Source organism: Rhinopithecus roxellana, chromosome 5 (assembly GCF_007565055.1).
Source record: "Rhinopithecus roxellana isolate Shanxi Qingling chromosome 5, ASM756505v1, whole genome shotgun sequence".
NCBI classification, from domain to species: domain Eukaryota; kingdom Metazoa; phylum Chordata; class Mammalia; order Primates; family Cercopithecidae; genus Rhinopithecus; species Rhinopithecus roxellana.
In genome coordinates, this window is record NC_044553.1 from 36,017,917 (window position 1) to 36,034,834 (window position 16,918).

Below are 16,918 nucleotides of genomic sequence, written 5' to 3' on the forward strand. Positions count from 1 at the left end.
ATTTAAAGGGGAGAAGAAATGTAGCTGTTTGCAAATACTGGACAGTGTAGTCAGGTGGAACCATGAATTTATTCAATAAATATCCACCGAGCCCCTGCCATGTGCCAGTGACTGATGTAGGTACCAAGAGTACTAAAAACAGGATTATATAATATGTTTGACTCCAGAGGAAATACCAAGGATAGGTTGAGAGAGGTTTGGAAAGGCAGATTTGAATGCATCATAAGGCGTAGAGTCCAAATCAGCATTTCCTAAGGCACATTTCATGGAACCCTTGGATATACATTTCTTTTATGTGAGAAAAGGATCCTAGGCCCAATACATTCAGAAAATCTTGAGGTAAGGCCATGAGCGGTTCCTCACGCCTTAATCCCAGAACTTTGGGAGTCCAAGGCAGGTGGATCATCTGAGGTTAGGAGTTCAAGACCAGCCTGGCCAACATAGTAAAACCCCATCTCTACTAAAAATACAAAATTAGCTGGGTGTGGTGGCATGGGCCTGTGGTCCTGGCTACTCGGGCACTACAGGAGAATTGCTTGAACCTAGGAGGCGGAGGTTGCAGTGAGCTGATATTGCATCACTGTACTCTAGCCTGGGAGACAGAGCAAGACTCCATTTCAAAAAAAAAAAAAGAGAGAAGAAAAAGAAAATTTTGAGGGGTAGAGTTTTTTTCAACTACAGTTGCATAGGACTTTTCAGTCTTTTTTTTTTTTTTTTTTTTTTTTTTTCCAAGAGTCAGGGTCTTGCTGTCACCCACACAGGAGTTAGTGACACAATCATATCTGACTGAAGCCTTGAACTCCTGGGCTCAAGTGATCCTCCAGCCTCAGCCTCCTGAGTAGCTGGGGCTACTGGCATATGCTAACATGCCTGGCTATGTTCTTTTTACTTTTCTAGAGATGGAGTCTCACTATGTTGCCCCAGCTGGTCTTGAACTCCTGGTCTCAAGCAATCCTCCAACCTCAGCCTCCTGAGTTGCAGGGATTACAAGCGTGAGCCACTGCACCAGGCTCAGAGTCTTCAATATACTATTGTATACTGTAGTCTCCTAAAGAGTGATGTGGCTCCTTTCCCCAAATTTTTGGACCACAGGACACTTCTTTTTCTAGGCCTAGAATTTCACGGGATGAGCATTAGGGAGAGTTATTTTTCTACATGACAACATTCACCTTCAGAACAGGAGGCCTGCAAGCACGGATCTAATGTGGCATGCCCCTGAGACACACCTTTGGCACCACATCCAATGAAAGCCCAAGTCTTCATTCTGAACCACTCATATCGACCCAGTCCTCTCACTCATCTCCCTCACCTCACATTTTTTCCACCTGCCAGTCTGCACTCACTCCTTCTTTCCATCCTTGCTTTGGGCTTAGCTTTAATGAACCATGCCATATATTTCTGCTTCTGACTTGAGCTCCACACAACAAGGATTCTGATTTCTTCCCCTAAGTTCCCTGGGGTCACCCTGGGTAAAGGTTCCCTGGTTCCACTGTTCCATTTGGCTCACTGTACATAGAGGAGGGAGACCCAGACAAGGAATAAGCAGGTTCCCATGTCAGGAAGAGCTTGGGGAAAGCTTAGGCTTTCTCATGTTGAAAGTCTTACTTGGTCTGATTTTCTGCTACCTCCTTGACAGGTCTGATTCTGTAAAGGCTTCCTGCCAGGCATAATTTTAAATACTTTTGGTACCTGGGAAACCAGCTATTTCTGTAAACTGTATCAGCTTAATCGTCCTCACATGAAACACAGAGGCATTGCCACACAGTTGAGAAATCTTTCACACAATGAGATCAAGCCACTCATTGAAGGTCACTGGACGAAGCTTCTACGCTCCAGTCAGATGAATAAAAGTGTATAATGACTTGGAAGGTTTGCATGAAATTCCCGTGGGAGAAATTATTGTGACTTTAAACCATACTCCTCAAAGCCCCTCCCATTTTTGGCTTCTTACCTTGTAACTTGGGTTCTCATTCCAAAATCCAGTGACCTCATTGATTGCAGCACTTCAATACAGCCCATGTACTAGAATAAGAAGAAAAAAAAAGAAGTAGGACAAAAATTCCAAGAAGCTGTCTCTTAGCTTCACAGTGACTTTCGGGGAAGCACCTAAAATCAGCTTCTGCTATCAAGTTACATTTGCACCCTTCGCCTACCATTGATATTTCTGACTATTAATGGACACATGCCTAAAGCTTCAATTCAATTATAAAACACCAGTTAAATCCGAACCATAATATAGATAACACAAGTAACAAAGACCAATATGGGTTCAGTGGTTAAGAACATGAGCTCTGGGGCCAGATCATGTGACTTTGCATCCTGGCTCTGCTACTTCTTAGTTATGGAATCTCAGCAAGTTAACTTCTGATCCTCACAGTTTTGTCATTGGTAAAGTGAGGATACAATAGGAATGGTTAGAAGAGTGAAATTATTTCCTACATGTAAATAAAGCTTTTAGAACAACGCTTGGTACATAGAAAGGCCCAAATAGTAGAGGAAGCAAAAATAAAAGTGAGATAAAGAATACAGGAATGTCAAATCTTCTAAGTGGATAGAACAAGCATATAAATGCATAGAATGCCAAACTTAGTAATATAAGATCTTATCATCCTTTTCAGCTGATTTAAATATTAAGGGGGTTCCTGAAAGGACAAAAGTCATATGCTGCATCAGTGATGAGTATGGTTAGCTTGAACACCATGTATTGCAAAAGGAATTGTGACTTATAAAGCTGAAAGATGGTTTATATTTAGTGTGGCAGCAGTGAGGATCCATGGCAGGCTGCTGGCAACAGCATGATGCGATTAGATCTGTGTTGGAGGAGGCTTAAGTCAGCGGCAGTATGAAGGTGGGTTAATGGTGAGGGAATAAGTTAGGATGATCCTGTGGCGAGGGAAGTAATGACAGCCCACACTGAAGAGGGATGGTGTCAATAGGAAAGAGGGGACAGATTCAAGTGACATCATGGAAACAGATACTACAGAACTCGGCAGTTGATTTGATACGGAGAATAAGAGAGAAGGATGAGTCAAGGATGACTCACTCAGACGTTTCCAGCCAGAGTAGCAGAGGGAACAGTGATGCCATCAACAGAAACAGGAAAGCCAGGAGAAGAGAAGATGATGAATTGGTCTGGGAGCCATTGACTTAAGGCACTGGTAGGGTATCCAGGAAATAACAGGCTGGCAACTGAAAATTGGATTCTGGAGTCCTGAGAGGATTCAGCCTAGGGATGTGGACTTAGTAGTCTTCTGTGTAGCTTTGCCAGGTGAGGCTGTGAGAGTCAATCCTCCCAGCAGAGCTTGGTTGATGAGGGAGAGTGCTTATTTGAGAATTGCCTTAGAAATGTTACTAGAGCTAAGAGTTCCGATTGAAAGTGATCTGTTGGCTCCTTGGAAATGATATGCTTCCTGTTTAGCTTTCCTTTGGAGGCTTTCCAGCCTCTCTATGCTTGTGAATGGCAAAAGCACTGTCAAAAGATGTCAGGAGCTGGTGGGGAGGGGGTACCTGCCTAGACACTTCTTGTATAATAGTATTTCTTTTTCTTTTTCTTTCTTTTTGTTGAGATGGAGTCTCACTCTGTCACCCAGGCTGGAATGCAGTGGCACGATCTTTGCTCACTGCAACCTCTGCTTTCCAAATTCAAGCAATTCTCCTGCCTCAGTCTTTTGAGTAGCTGGGATTACAGGCATATACCACTGCACCTGGCTAATTTTTGTATTTTTAGTAGAGACGGGGTTTCACCATGTTGGCCAGGCTGGTCTTGAACTCCTGACCTCAAGCGATCTGCCCACCTCGGCCTCCCAAAGTGCTGGGATACAGGCGTGAGCCACCACGTCCTGCTGTATAATAGTATTTCTGAGCAGATTGTGCAGATGGAACTTCTCGATGCACCAAGTGCTGCCTGGAGCCTGGTGCTGGGAAGAGCATGCTGGCCGGGACAATCACCCTGCCAGTCTCATCCAGACTCCTGTTAGTCACACTCAGTTACACTCCTCTTGGAATCTCTACTACTGATACAAGAAATATTTTAGATATTTTACTTTGTCCCCATCACTCTTAACTTCCCAAGCCTTGGGTACCTTAAGGAAGTGGTGTCTAGAGATTTCTCTTCAACCATAAGGGTTATTAGGAGAAGAAAGCTAGATATAGGAAGTAGGTTAGAAAGCCCGTCTCAGAACTGTCAAGAAAGGAGATTCCAAGCATCCAAGCTTCACGTCCCGGTGGTGTGAAAAGATTGTCCATATGTCTTCACTGACTGCTCTGGCTTTTGGTGCCTTCCAATGCTGTCTTCCGCCCCAGAGCCTAGGTCTTGCTCCCCTATTTCCTGCACTGCTGGCCCTGGAAAGAGTGGACTCCCCACACAGGGTGGTGAGCAGGCCTGGATCCCCTCCAATACCTCCAGGAGGCCCTGTTGGTGAGGAGGTGGGTATCGCCTTTCCCTTTAGCTGTAAATCACCGACTGAAGACAAGGTGATACCAACTGGCCTATCAGTGCAAACTCTTTGAAAAAGTGACCAAGCACCTACATTTTTCACACTCTTCCACAGTGTTTCTTCAAAACAGAATGATCAGATCATGTTCCTCCACCATGTGAAACTCCTGGCATCTATGATCAAAACAAGCTCGTTACTATAAACCCCTAGACCCTGGGGTTCCTGGCCCCATCTCATCCCTTCAGCTTCATCAGTGTCACTGTCCCCTTGCACACTTTGCTGCCACATTGGCCTCCTTTCTACTCCTCAAATACACCCAGCTCTTCCCTGCATTTGACATTCCTTCCGCCTGGCTCTCCTACACTGTTCTGCAGGACAGATCCCTTCTCATCTTTCAGTTTTCATTTCAAATGGCACACCTCAGAGGCCCCCTCTTGCCACCCTTCATCTCAGCCCCTATTCATCATTGATTGATTATTGGTTTACTTGTTAATTTGCTTGTCTAGGACCTCTTTTTATTCCCTTGGCTATAACCACCGTAAGAGTAAAGATCACAATCACTGCCGTATTCCCTCCAACAGTGCCTAGGATCTGGTGGGCACTCAATAAACACATGCTGAAAGAATGAATGACGCATCTTTTGTTCAATTATATTGTACCCTTACAATGAGCGGGGGCTGGGGAGAGCCGAGGGACTGAGGGAGGTAAAGGCTTGGCTGGTCTCTCCACCCAGGAGTACAGGAGCACCAAGGACTCAGCCTCAGGTGCTACAGGCCAGAACAATGTCTTTGCAAGGTTTCTAGATTTCTCAGCAATGTACTTCATATTTGTTATTTTTGTTGTTCTTCATTTTGGAGTGGTAACACACAACCTAGACCGAGGAGGTTTTGTAGTGAAGTGGGAAGCTGGCAAGAATGTGCCCTACTTCTCAGGCGGGCTATAAGCCGTGGGTGGGAACAGCCCTGGATGATAGAGTTGACAGTGGGAACTTTAAAAGGAAAGGAGAGTAGGTTGCACGTCTGAACAGGAGGGGGACAAAGGGACAAAAAGAAACAACTGGAACAAGGACACTCAAGGCTGATCAAGTTTGAGACCCACGTGAGGACAGTGTCAAAGTGAAGGCTATTCTCAGCCCAGTTATTAGGTAAGTTGCCATTCATTTTGGCTATCAATGGGGAGAGGAATTTTTAGTGTCTTGGGGGTGAGAGGAACCCCTCCAAGGTTTCGTTCTTAATCACACTTCATGGCTATAATGACCTTAAGCAAGCCCAAGCATTGCTTTGGGATCCCCTTCCCTTCGTGTGAATCTCTGTTTTGATCCATACACTTGTCTGTCAGCTATGGCACAGGTGACTTCAGCAAGCCTCAGTATGATACAACGGAAGTTTCTGGAAAAACATGAGTCATGGCCTGAGATGACTGACAATGAGGACAAGTCCCCTTCCACTGTGGGCATGTGTCAAGAAAACAACAACTCATTTTTGCCACAATTACCCCAAAGACAACAATGGAGTGGGTCTTCCCATTGACTCACACAATCCATTTCATTTAAAAACCACTGCTGTGAGGAAGCAGGGAGGGGGCGGTGCATAAAAATACTCTGTCCACTTCTTTCTTTGGGTGTTTGATGACTGCATAAGCAGGTAGTGGCTGAATATCAAGGCCCGAGGGAGGAGAAGTTTAGTTTGTTAGCTATAAACTGGAGATGACAATACTTCTCATTCATGTATTAAATGCGGATCTGCATAAGACATGGTCTGTGTTCTTAAGAAACCTGGCCCCTTTCAGATAGGACAACCATGAAAAGAGATGACTTATCTTTCCTTTTTATGAGGTTAGTCATTGTTGCTAACTTTATTTAAGAGATGAGGAAATTGAAGCCTATTAAAGCAAAGTGCCTGGCTCAGTTTCATTTATTCACTGGTACTGAATTAGGGTTTATTCTAGAGTCTGCAGTCCATTGCTAGGACCCTGTATAACAGAAAAATTGAAAAAGAGGAGTTATCCTGCTGGTTGCCACTACTCTCCCTTTGGTCTACCCAGGAACACGGTGACACAGTGTTGAGACGGGGGACCACAATGGTAACAGCAGATGTGAATCCAAACTGCTTTGGGAGGTGAGACAGAGGACACTCCCTAATTCCCCACCCTGTGGTGAGGAGAGGACACTGAAGACCTTTATTTGGAGCCATACAGGAACGGTGGGAAAGCAGCGGTGCTCAGACAGCCTGCCCATTCAGCCCCTGGCATGGGTTTACCTAACTCCCAGCTGGCTTCCTCCCTTTATGCCCCAAGGCAGTCATAATATTTTTGTACTGTCTGAGCTTCAACCACTTGCTCCCAAGGAGAGGTGAACAGCCTATTAATGGCCATGTGTATCTTGGGCTTTGCTCTCCGGAGAAGAAATTACTGGGGTTTTCAGAGAAAAGGAATGATAGTTACTTATGGGAAGTCTCATCCTAACTCTCTTACAGAATGATGATGGCAAGCACATTACCTAAAGAAAAAAAAAGATACATATTCTTTTTTTTTTTTTTTTTTTTTTTTTTTTGAGACGGAGTCTCACTCTGTCGCCCAGGCTGGAGTGCAGTGGCCGGATCTCAGCTCACTGCAAGCTCCGCCTCCCGGGTTTACGCCATTCTCCTGCCTCAGCCTCCGAGTAGCTGGGACTACAGGCGCCCGCCATCTCGCCCGGCTAGTTTTTTGTATTTTTTAGTAGAGACGGGGTTTCACCGTGTTCGCCAGGATGGTCTCGATCTCCTGCCCTCGTGATCCGCCCGTCTCGGCCTCCCAAAGTGCTGGGATTACAGGCTTGAGCCACCGCGCCCGGCCAAGATACATATTCTTATACTCTTAGAAAGAAGGTCTGCAGGATAATAGGAAACTAACAGTGGTTGCCTTTGGAAATGTGAGAGAGGCAGATTTTTACTTTTTACTTTATACTTTTGTACTACTTATACAAATAAGTATAAACATACTTATTTTTTAAATAAGTATGTAGTATTAGTTTAGATTTGAAAAATAAAATAAGCAAAGCTCACGACTTTACCAAAAAGAACCACAGTTTTATTAAGTAGGGTGAAATCCCTTTTTATATGTGGTTTATTCCCTTTCTCAGAATATACCTGCCTCTTAGCTAGGAGTATGGGAGAATATTGTTCAAGAGAAGTTTAAGGCACAGGCCCTGCACTTGATAAGTTTATAATAAGAGTGCTAAGACAAGGAAGAAAATTACTTCAGCTACTTGGAAGGCTGAGGCAGGAGGATCACTTGAGCCCAGGAGTTTGAGGCTGCAGTCAGCTATGATCGTGCCATTGCACTCCAGCCTGGGGGACAGAGCGAGACCTTGTCTCTAAATAAAAATAAATAGTTAATGAATTTAAAACAAACACTGAAGAACAGTATATAATCAACTATGATATAAGGAGGGTCTGATCTTCATGCAATAAATGTTCAACAATGGTAGAGGCCACCAAAATGGCAGGAAAACACAGCAGGATATTTCTGCCACCTTTAAATAATTTTTAGTCTTTCACATTCTTTAAAAAAATGGGAGAGTAAGAAACAGGGACATTCCCTTCATAACCTTGAAATATTGTCTCTACTTCCTTCCTTTCACTCATGCCTCAACTCACAATAGTAAAGTTTCCGGCCTCAACACTCTAGTGAAATTGCCTGAGCAAACCAACTGCTTCCTCAAAGTTTCTTTAGTGAACGGTTTTTGTTTTCCTACTCACCTATCGGGGTCACCTACCGCTGTTGACCTCTACTCAACCCCTTCATTTTCCTCTGAACCTTTCTTCTTTAGCTTTCCTGAGAACATTTTCTCCAATTCCTCATCTTTCTTCTCTGACTATTCCTTCTCAGTCTCCTTTGCTAGTTTCTTATTTTTTTAAAAACAATGGTTCCTTCTCTTCTCTCCCTATCCCAGTGGTTCTCAACCCTGATTGCATATTGGAATCACTTGGGAAGTATTAAAATTCTGATTCCTAGGTTCTACTCTAGCCTAATAAAATCAGTCTCTAGCACGTACACTTGTTTGCTTTCAATTACTACCTCATGCTCATGCCACACACATTTTTAGCCCAGGTTTTCTCCCAACTTCAAATGTGTATCAGCATATGAATATTCTAATTGCATCTCAAATTCGGTGCATTCAAATTATTCCTCTACTTACATTTCTGATCTAAAACAATAGTATCACTATCCACCTAATTACATAAACCAGAAAAGTCAACTCTTACTTTTTTTTCAAATCCATCAACCAATCAAGAGGCAAGCCCAGTCCTTTCAATCTCCCTATCATCGTCATAACTTTCCTGTCTTCTTCCCTGAACCCTGCACACTACCTCCAACATTTACTATCCAAGTTTAGGCACATTCTGTCTCTCAATTGTAATACTGGGGTCTCACATCATATTCATGGGCAAAGCATATGAATTCAATTGCATCCACTTGGCAGGCAGAAAGTGAGAGATTAGTCCCTTTGTTCATCTCCTCAGTCTTGCAACCCTACTTGCCAGAGAGTAGGGTAACTAACTGCCCCAGAGAAAGAGTATCTGAATTTATGGAGAGTTAAATAACGTCTTGTGTTTCTGTTTGCAACAATAAATGTCTTGTGTTTCTGTCTGCATTTTTGGAGACATACTCTGCCCCAGAGGAAGAGTATCTCTCCATAAATGCAAACAGAAACACAAGACATTGATTCTGACAACTGATTGTCCAGATGCGCGGGTGCTGGAGATTTCAAGGATGATCCAGTGTATTCTTTATTCTGAGTTTTATTCTACTGCTGACTTTAGAACATGGCCCTCCCTAAGATAGGGTTTCTGATGTCCCACTTTTTGAATCTCTTTCCCAGTGCAGCCAGCACGTTACTAAAACACATATATGGCATGTTATCATTCCATCCTATCCCCCAATCATTCTCACTTAAAACACTCCCAAGACTCCCATCCTCAAAGCAGAGCTTCCTAAACTTTAGAGAACTTCAGAATCACCAGGGAAACTTACAAATCAGATTTTAAAAATAAAATTCCCAGGCCCTGAGAGATTCTTCTTCAGTAAGACTGTGAAACTGCATTTTAATAAGCACTCAGGTCCTTCTATTACAGGTTGTCCAGGAATCACACTTTGGAGAAAACACCAGTCTTCAAGCCAGCTTTCTTAGAATGAGGTACAGGGCCTCTCATGATTTGGTTCCTGCTGAACTCTTTATCCTTTTCCTCCCCGCTTTTGCCCTCTCATTTTACACTCTAGTCATTTGCCTGAACTCACCATGCTTCAAAATTCAGAACAACCCCTTCCTTTACTCCTTCCTCTTGAAATGTCCTTCTTATCCATGTCCATCTGATTAACACCTACTAATCATTCACAAGGAAATGCAAAAGTCGCTTCTTTTATGATATGTCTCCTCTTCGTCCCCATCTCTACCTGCAGCCTTGACCTTCTTTGGGCCCTCTTCTATAATCTGTATGAACTTCTAGCAGACCTTTAATAAAACTTACATTGCTAATATGGAACTACTTCTTCGTCAATGTGTCTGTATCTCTTTTATAGCAGAAACGGTGTCTGTTTCTTCTTTATATCCTCTATGTAAAGCCTGGATCAACAATATTCTTGAGATGAGAAAGTAAGATATGGCTTGAGGTAACTTTTAAGAAAGAATGGGATATGTATATAAAAACAATCACATTAAGGATTTAGAGAATATTAACTGCTCTTTCATATTAAATCTCTTCTAACTTAGATTTCCCAAAAGAACAATCATAAAGGCCAAAAACTCAGTGCTTAATAATAAAGATATTAATGAGTAAAGTAAACTAGATATAAGAAAGTAGCTAGATTAGGACAAAGTTGGAACCATATGGCCTACAAAGAGAACAAGGCCCAAACCAATCATTCCAGTCCCTCGTTACCATTTGGGAAACCAGACCCTATGATTTTTCAAAAGAGGTCAGAAATCAGACTTTATTTGTAAGTTTTCCTAATTTTTAATTCCAGCAAGTCACAATGAACAATCCAAAAGGAAATTAAGAAAATAATTTCATTTGCAATATGTGATCAAAAAGAATAAAATACTTCTGAATAAATTTGATAGGATAAACTTACACTTTGAAAACTGAAAAACATTGCTGAAGGAAATTTAAGAAAAGTGAAATAAATGGAAGAAACATTCCATGTTCATGGATCAGAAGACTTAATAATGTTAAGATAGTAATACTCCCAAAAGCTGATCTAAAACTTCAACACAATCCCTATCAAAATCTCAGATGGCTTCTTTGTAGAAACTAACAAACTGATCCTAAAATTCATGTGTAACTTCAAATTCATGTGTAATTTCCTAAAATTTCATGTGTAATTTCCAAACAATCTGCACAATCTTGAAAAAGAACAAAGTTAGAGAACCCACGTGTCTCAATTTCAAAACTTAATGCTCAGCTACACAATCAGGATAATGTGGTACTAGCATAATGATAGACATACAGATTAGTAAAATAGAACTGAGTCCAAAAGTAAACCCCTGCATTTACTGTCAATTGAATTTTGATAAAGGTGACAAAACAATTCAATGGAAAAATGACATTGTTTTCACCAAAAGGTACCAGAGCAATTGTATATAAAAGTTGGACCTCTATCTCATACGATAAGCAAAACATAAACTCAGAATGGTCACAAGACCTAAACATAAGAGCTAAAACTGTAAAACTCTTTAAAGAAAACAGGCATAATCACAGGACCTCAGAATAGGCAATGGTTTCTTAGATATGACACCAAAAGCACCAACAACCAAAGGAAAGAAATGTATAGGTTGGACTTCAGAAAAATTAAATTATTTTGTGCTTCCAATGACACTAAGAAGAAAGTGAAAAACCCACTCAGAGAATGGGAGAAAATATTTGCAAATGATATATCTGCTAAGAAACTTGCATCTAAAATATATTTTAAAAAACTCTTACAGCCCAATGATAAAAAGACAAATAACTCAATTTTAAAATGGGCAAAAGATCTGAACAGACATTTCTCCAAGAAATATATACAAATAGACAATAGGCACATGAAAAGATGTTCAATATAATTTACCACTGGGAAGCGCAAATCAAAGCCACAGTGAGGTACAACTTCACACCCTCTGGAATGGCTGTAATTTAAAATACAATCCAGCAAACTGAAAATAAATGTTGGTGAAGATGTGGAGAAATTGGAACCATCATACATTGCTGGTGGGAATGTAAAATGGTAATGCCACTAGGGGAAACAGCTTGGCAATTCCTCAAACAGTTAAACATAGAATTACCCGTATGACCCAGCAATTCCACTCCTAGAAATATACCCAATAAAATGGAAAGCGTATGTCCACACAAAAACTTGCACTTAAATGTTTATAGCAGAATTATTCGTAATAGCCAAAAAGTAGAAATAACCCAAATGTCCATCAGCTGATGAATGGACAAATAAAAGGTGGTATATCATACAATGGAATAGTATTTGGCAATAAAAAGCAATGAAGTATTGATACATGCTACAGCATGAATGAACTTTGAAAATATTAATTCTAAGTGAAAAAGTATAATCATAAAAGACTGATTTTATTTTATTTATGTGAAATGTCCAGAATAGACAAATTTGTAGAGCTAGAAAGTAGGGCTATGTGGTTTTCAGGGAATAGAGTGTGACCTCTAACGGGTACAGGGTTTCTTTGGGGGTTGATAAAAATGTTCTATAATTGGTGATAGTTGCATAACTCTGTGAATATACTAAAAAAAATTGAATTGTATACTTTAAATGGGTAAATTATATGGTATGTGAATTACATCTCAATAAAGCAATTACCAAGAAGCAACAACAACAGAAAGAATCCAAACAAGCAATATCTGCAGGCAGTGTGTGATCCTTGATATAAACTATTCAGGAAATATGTATGAATGGATGAATAATGGATAAATGAATGAGGCATCAGCAGTTACTACAATTGTTTGAAATATTCTCCAGCCTTGAGGTAGAGTGCATTGCTCTTCCTTTGGGCTCCCAGAGCATCTCGGTCACACCCCTAGGTTGCAGTCACCCAGTGGTGCTGCAATTTATCTGTTCCAATGTCTATGCCTCCTGCTGGACTATGGGCTTCTCAAGGGCAGGGAGTGAGTCTTAGTCATCATTATGCCCAGCACCTCTTACAGTGCAATTAAATGATTTATTTGAATGAACTAGCCAAGAAATGATGTTCAGGAAGTCTCAAAATAACCTGCATCCTAACTGGACCATCTGTAATGTGTTCCTTCTTAAAGGGGTATATTGTCAATTAAAATAATCCTGAAGTTAAGCTGGCCAAAGCCCTCCTTGTGCCGGGTTTGAGTTGGAATGTGGATCATGTAAGAAGGGAATGGAAAATTCTTCCCCTTTTAGTGTAACACCAATCAAATGAAAACCTGGGCAGGGTTTTGAAGCAGTGGGGTTAGGGGATCTCCTGACCTGAAATAGAGAAGCAAGTTTAGAGAGAGCTCAGTGAGATGGACAGACAGATGGGCTGCTTGGAACACATCTTTAAGGAATAGGTGCAAGTGGTCTTGGCAAAGACTGACTTTTCTTAGGAAAAATCTTGTAACACCTTTGAATGCTGTAATAATACCATTACATAATAATATATATATATTATAATCTATAGCATCAAGGAGCATAGAGCTGCTAACACTTTCCCCTTCTCCACTATTCTCTTATATTTGCTTTTCTTTTTTTTTTTTTTTTTTTTTTTTTTTTTTTTTTTTTTTTTATTTTTTTATTTTTTTTGAGACGGAGTCTCGCTCTGTCGCCCAGGCTGGAGTGCAGTGGCCGGATCTCAGCTCACTGCAAGCTCCGCCTCCCGGGTTTACGCCATTCTCCCGCCTCAGCCTCCCGAGTAGCTGGGACTACAGGCGCCCGCCACCTCGCCCGGCTAGTTTTTTGTATTTTTTAGTAGAGACGAGGTTTCACCATGTTAGCCAGGATGGTCTCGATCTCCTGACCTCGTGATCCGCCCGTCTCGGCCTCCCAAAGTGCTGGGATTACAGGCTTGAGCCACCGCGCCCGGCCTTATATTTGCTTTTCTACAGAGCACTTACTGCTGAAATTATTATGTTTTTTTTTTTGGCTTGCTATCTGTCTCCCCAATTAGAAGATCAGTAGCAGAGAACAGGGAGTGTTTTATCCCCAACACCTAGAACATAGTAGACCCTCCAAATATATTTTGATTGATTGAATTGAATATGTATTTTTAAAATACAAACATCTATTTTTGTTGAAAGCTCCTTCTTCTGCTCCAGGTTTAAAAGCCTGAAAACGTGGATTTGTTCAGTCATTCCCATTGCAGACTCAGCAACCAGGAAATTTCAACCCTGTAAGTCATTAGTCATTACAATGATGGAACCTTCTAACAGTAAGTTGGGAGTTCTGTTTGCTCTTACAAAAGGAAGATCTCCCTTCTCCAGGTTCCTGCCCAAGTCAAAAGGCAGGGTTGTGAAGTGAGCAAGGCCTTTCACTTGGCCCAATCCCTCTCCTTCGATGTCTTTCCCTGCTAAGCGGACTCCACCCCAGCAGATGGAGAGAGTCCCATTGTCTCCATCCCCAAGATTCTATTCCCAGTCCCCCTAAAGTAAGCTGAACCAAGATTGTGGCTGCTTCCCTTTTGCCTTCTGCCATGATTGTAAGTTTCCTGAGACCTCCCCAGTCATGGCTCCTGTACAGCCTGCAGAATTGTGAGTCAATTAAACCCCCTTTCTTTATAAATGACCCAGTCTTGGGTAATTCTTTATAACAATGTCAGAACAGACTAATACACTGGGAAATGAGCTGCCTACAATTGTCCAAATATATCTTTCAATTTCTCTGAAAAAAGTATTGGTCATCTGTGGGCAAGGAAAGTATGACAACCATCTGCATCCCATGAGGCAGCTATGCGCTGTCTCATTCCAAAAGTCCTACTCCCATTGAAAATTCCTTACACAGGGGAATTTCTTTAAACTAAGAGAGGTTTCATCTCTGCCTACAGACTTGAGCACAGACAAAGTCACCCAGCTGGAGGTCATCCCTGTGGCAAAAACTATACTGATAGCATTTGAGAGCTATGACTTCTCCTAGGAATAACTTTGCACCAATGTGTTGGGAGCCACAAGTGGCTCGCTCTGCTGCTGGGCATGGCCAGAAAAGTTGTGCTGTGTGATTGATCGTGTGCCTTTGCACAAACAGAGATGTATATTCTGTTTAGTCTCAGGGGTATTATATCATTTGATCCTCATAATGAAACTGTGATGAGACCTGAATAGGTAGGTGATCTTCTTTTTTATTTTTGTAAGATGGGGTCTCATTATGTTGCCCAGGTGATCTCAAACTCCTCGCTTCAAGTGATCCTCTCACCTTGGTCTCCCCAAAACCTGGGATTACAGATCTGAGCCACCAAACCTGGCCCTGATGCCTTTTTACAGGTGGAAGAACTGATTCTCAGAGGTTCAATGCTGTGCTCAAGAGCCACAGGGCTGATTAATGGAGAAGAACCCAGATCTTTTGATGTTTAAAGCTGCTGTTCCATGTCATCTCTCTCACCTAAAGAAGTTTACCATCTAGGGGATACTCATGCCCTGCATGTATTATATATGGAAGATAGTACTCCATCACACACACACATTGATAGATAGATAGATAGATAGATAGATAGATAGATAGATAGATAGATAGATAGATATAAATGATATACATAGAGATCTACCTATCCATATCATGAAGAGAAGAGGAGTGGTAAGGCCAGATACCCCCTGTATGTAGCAAATGTTTTACATTATCTAATAACTTATAGTGACTTGACAAAATATTGCTGCATCCAATACCTAAGACAGTAAGTGTTGTGCTCAGTTTTATACTGTGTCAGCCATTCTGTGTTCTCTGAAAACAGGAACTGCTTTGTGCAAAGGTGAATTCTCCTTGACCAAAATATTCTTTGCAGAAATATATATATTCCTAATATATTATTTGCAGAAATTCTTTGAGGGCTTGTATTTCATATTCAATTTTAATGTTGCTATTGAGATCTAAAAGTTGCAACCAATAGCTTTAACCCAAGTCTTTTGTGGGGAGGAGCAAGTGTTGGCATTGTAGCCAAGCCTCCTAAGAAATTTTTAAGATCTTTATCACCACGTAGGCCTAATCCTAGGAAACCAGGAATGCTACTTTGTGTTGTTGGAGAAAGTCTTTAACCTGGTGGGACTGGTTCTCCATAATGAAAATGAGTTGGAATACTGGCTTGCAAAAGTTGACCCTATTCAAATTAAGATGCTTTTGTAATAGCAATTGACTACTCTCTCCTGATAGATCCAGCGAAATCCCAGGTTGTGTCAAAGTATTAATCCATTCAGAAGAGAGGAAGGCTTAACAATGCAACTTACAGGAAGAACAACTGAATAATTGATCCCAGCAGCCGTTTAACTGGAGACTTATGGTTTCAAAAGGCAAGCTTTCTCCTATTCCCTGGAAGGCCCTTATTCCTCTGAACACTTTATCCTCTATTATTTTCATGTCTCTATTTCCCTCACTCCTTTCTTTTATATTGTGGGAGTCATTGGTGCCATGGCACAAATATTTCCAATTCTTCACTTTCCCAGTACACAGTAGCATTGCACTTCTCCTGCCCCTTTGAAGTTGGGTACAGCACCTGATTCGGCCAATGGTATCACTGCGGGAGTGATTTGTTACATCTCCTTTCTCTTGCAACTGGGGAGGCACAGATAGAGAGCCACCTTCAGCCTTGGTTGCTGAGTGAGAATGACATAGAGCGGATGCCCCCAGCCAATGTGCTACGGACCATGGCATAAGCAAGAAGTAAACCTTTTTGTCTAAGCCACTGAGATGTTGGAATTATTTGTTAACATAGAATGACCTGCCCTATCCTGACTGATACAATAACCATGAAAGGGGAGAAGGAATATGGCTTAGAGTCTAGGAGTATGGGCTTAGACAGTCAGAAATGCCTGGGTTTGAATCTCAGCTTTGCACATACTGGCTGTGAAACCTTGGACAAATAACTTTAATTCTCAAAGCCTCAGTTTCCTCATCCATAAAGCAAGAATAATAGTTTATGTGTTTCATAGGGTTATTGTGAGGATCCAATCAGGTAATGCGTATGTGGTGCTAAGCACAGTGACTGGCACATACAAACGTCTCAGCATATGTTCATCATTATAGTGGGATGACTATACTGCTGTTCCTGATTGTCTTCAGTTTCTACCTGCCTTAGTTTGGGGAGCTGATAAACAAGCCTCAATTACTGTGAAGGCATCTTAATCAACAGCGCTTTATAGGAATGTGATGAGCACTGGGATGCAAGGGGCTATGGGAGTGTGTCAGAGAAGCTCCAGACCAGCCTCAGGGAATCAGGGAAGGAGGGTCAGAGGAAGGATGCTGGGGTGAGTTATGAAGGACAGGCAATGAGAGGTGGTGGGGGAAGAATTTCCAGACAATGG

The 16,918-nt window shown here is 41.6% G+C and overlaps 1 protein-coding gene across 1 annotated transcript in view; it reads right to left on the reverse strand.

The window, feature by feature from the left end:
- Positions 1–16,918, reverse strand: part of SHC4 (SHC adaptor protein 4) — a 147,510-nt gene that overhangs the window by 106,034 nt on the left and 24,558 nt on the right. The window contains exon 2 of the mRNA XM_010357805.2: positions 1,952–2,022. Coding sequence (XP_010356107.2) covers positions 1,952–2,022 — 71 coding nt within the window. The remainder of the gene's footprint in view (positions 1–1,951; positions 2,023–16,918) is intronic.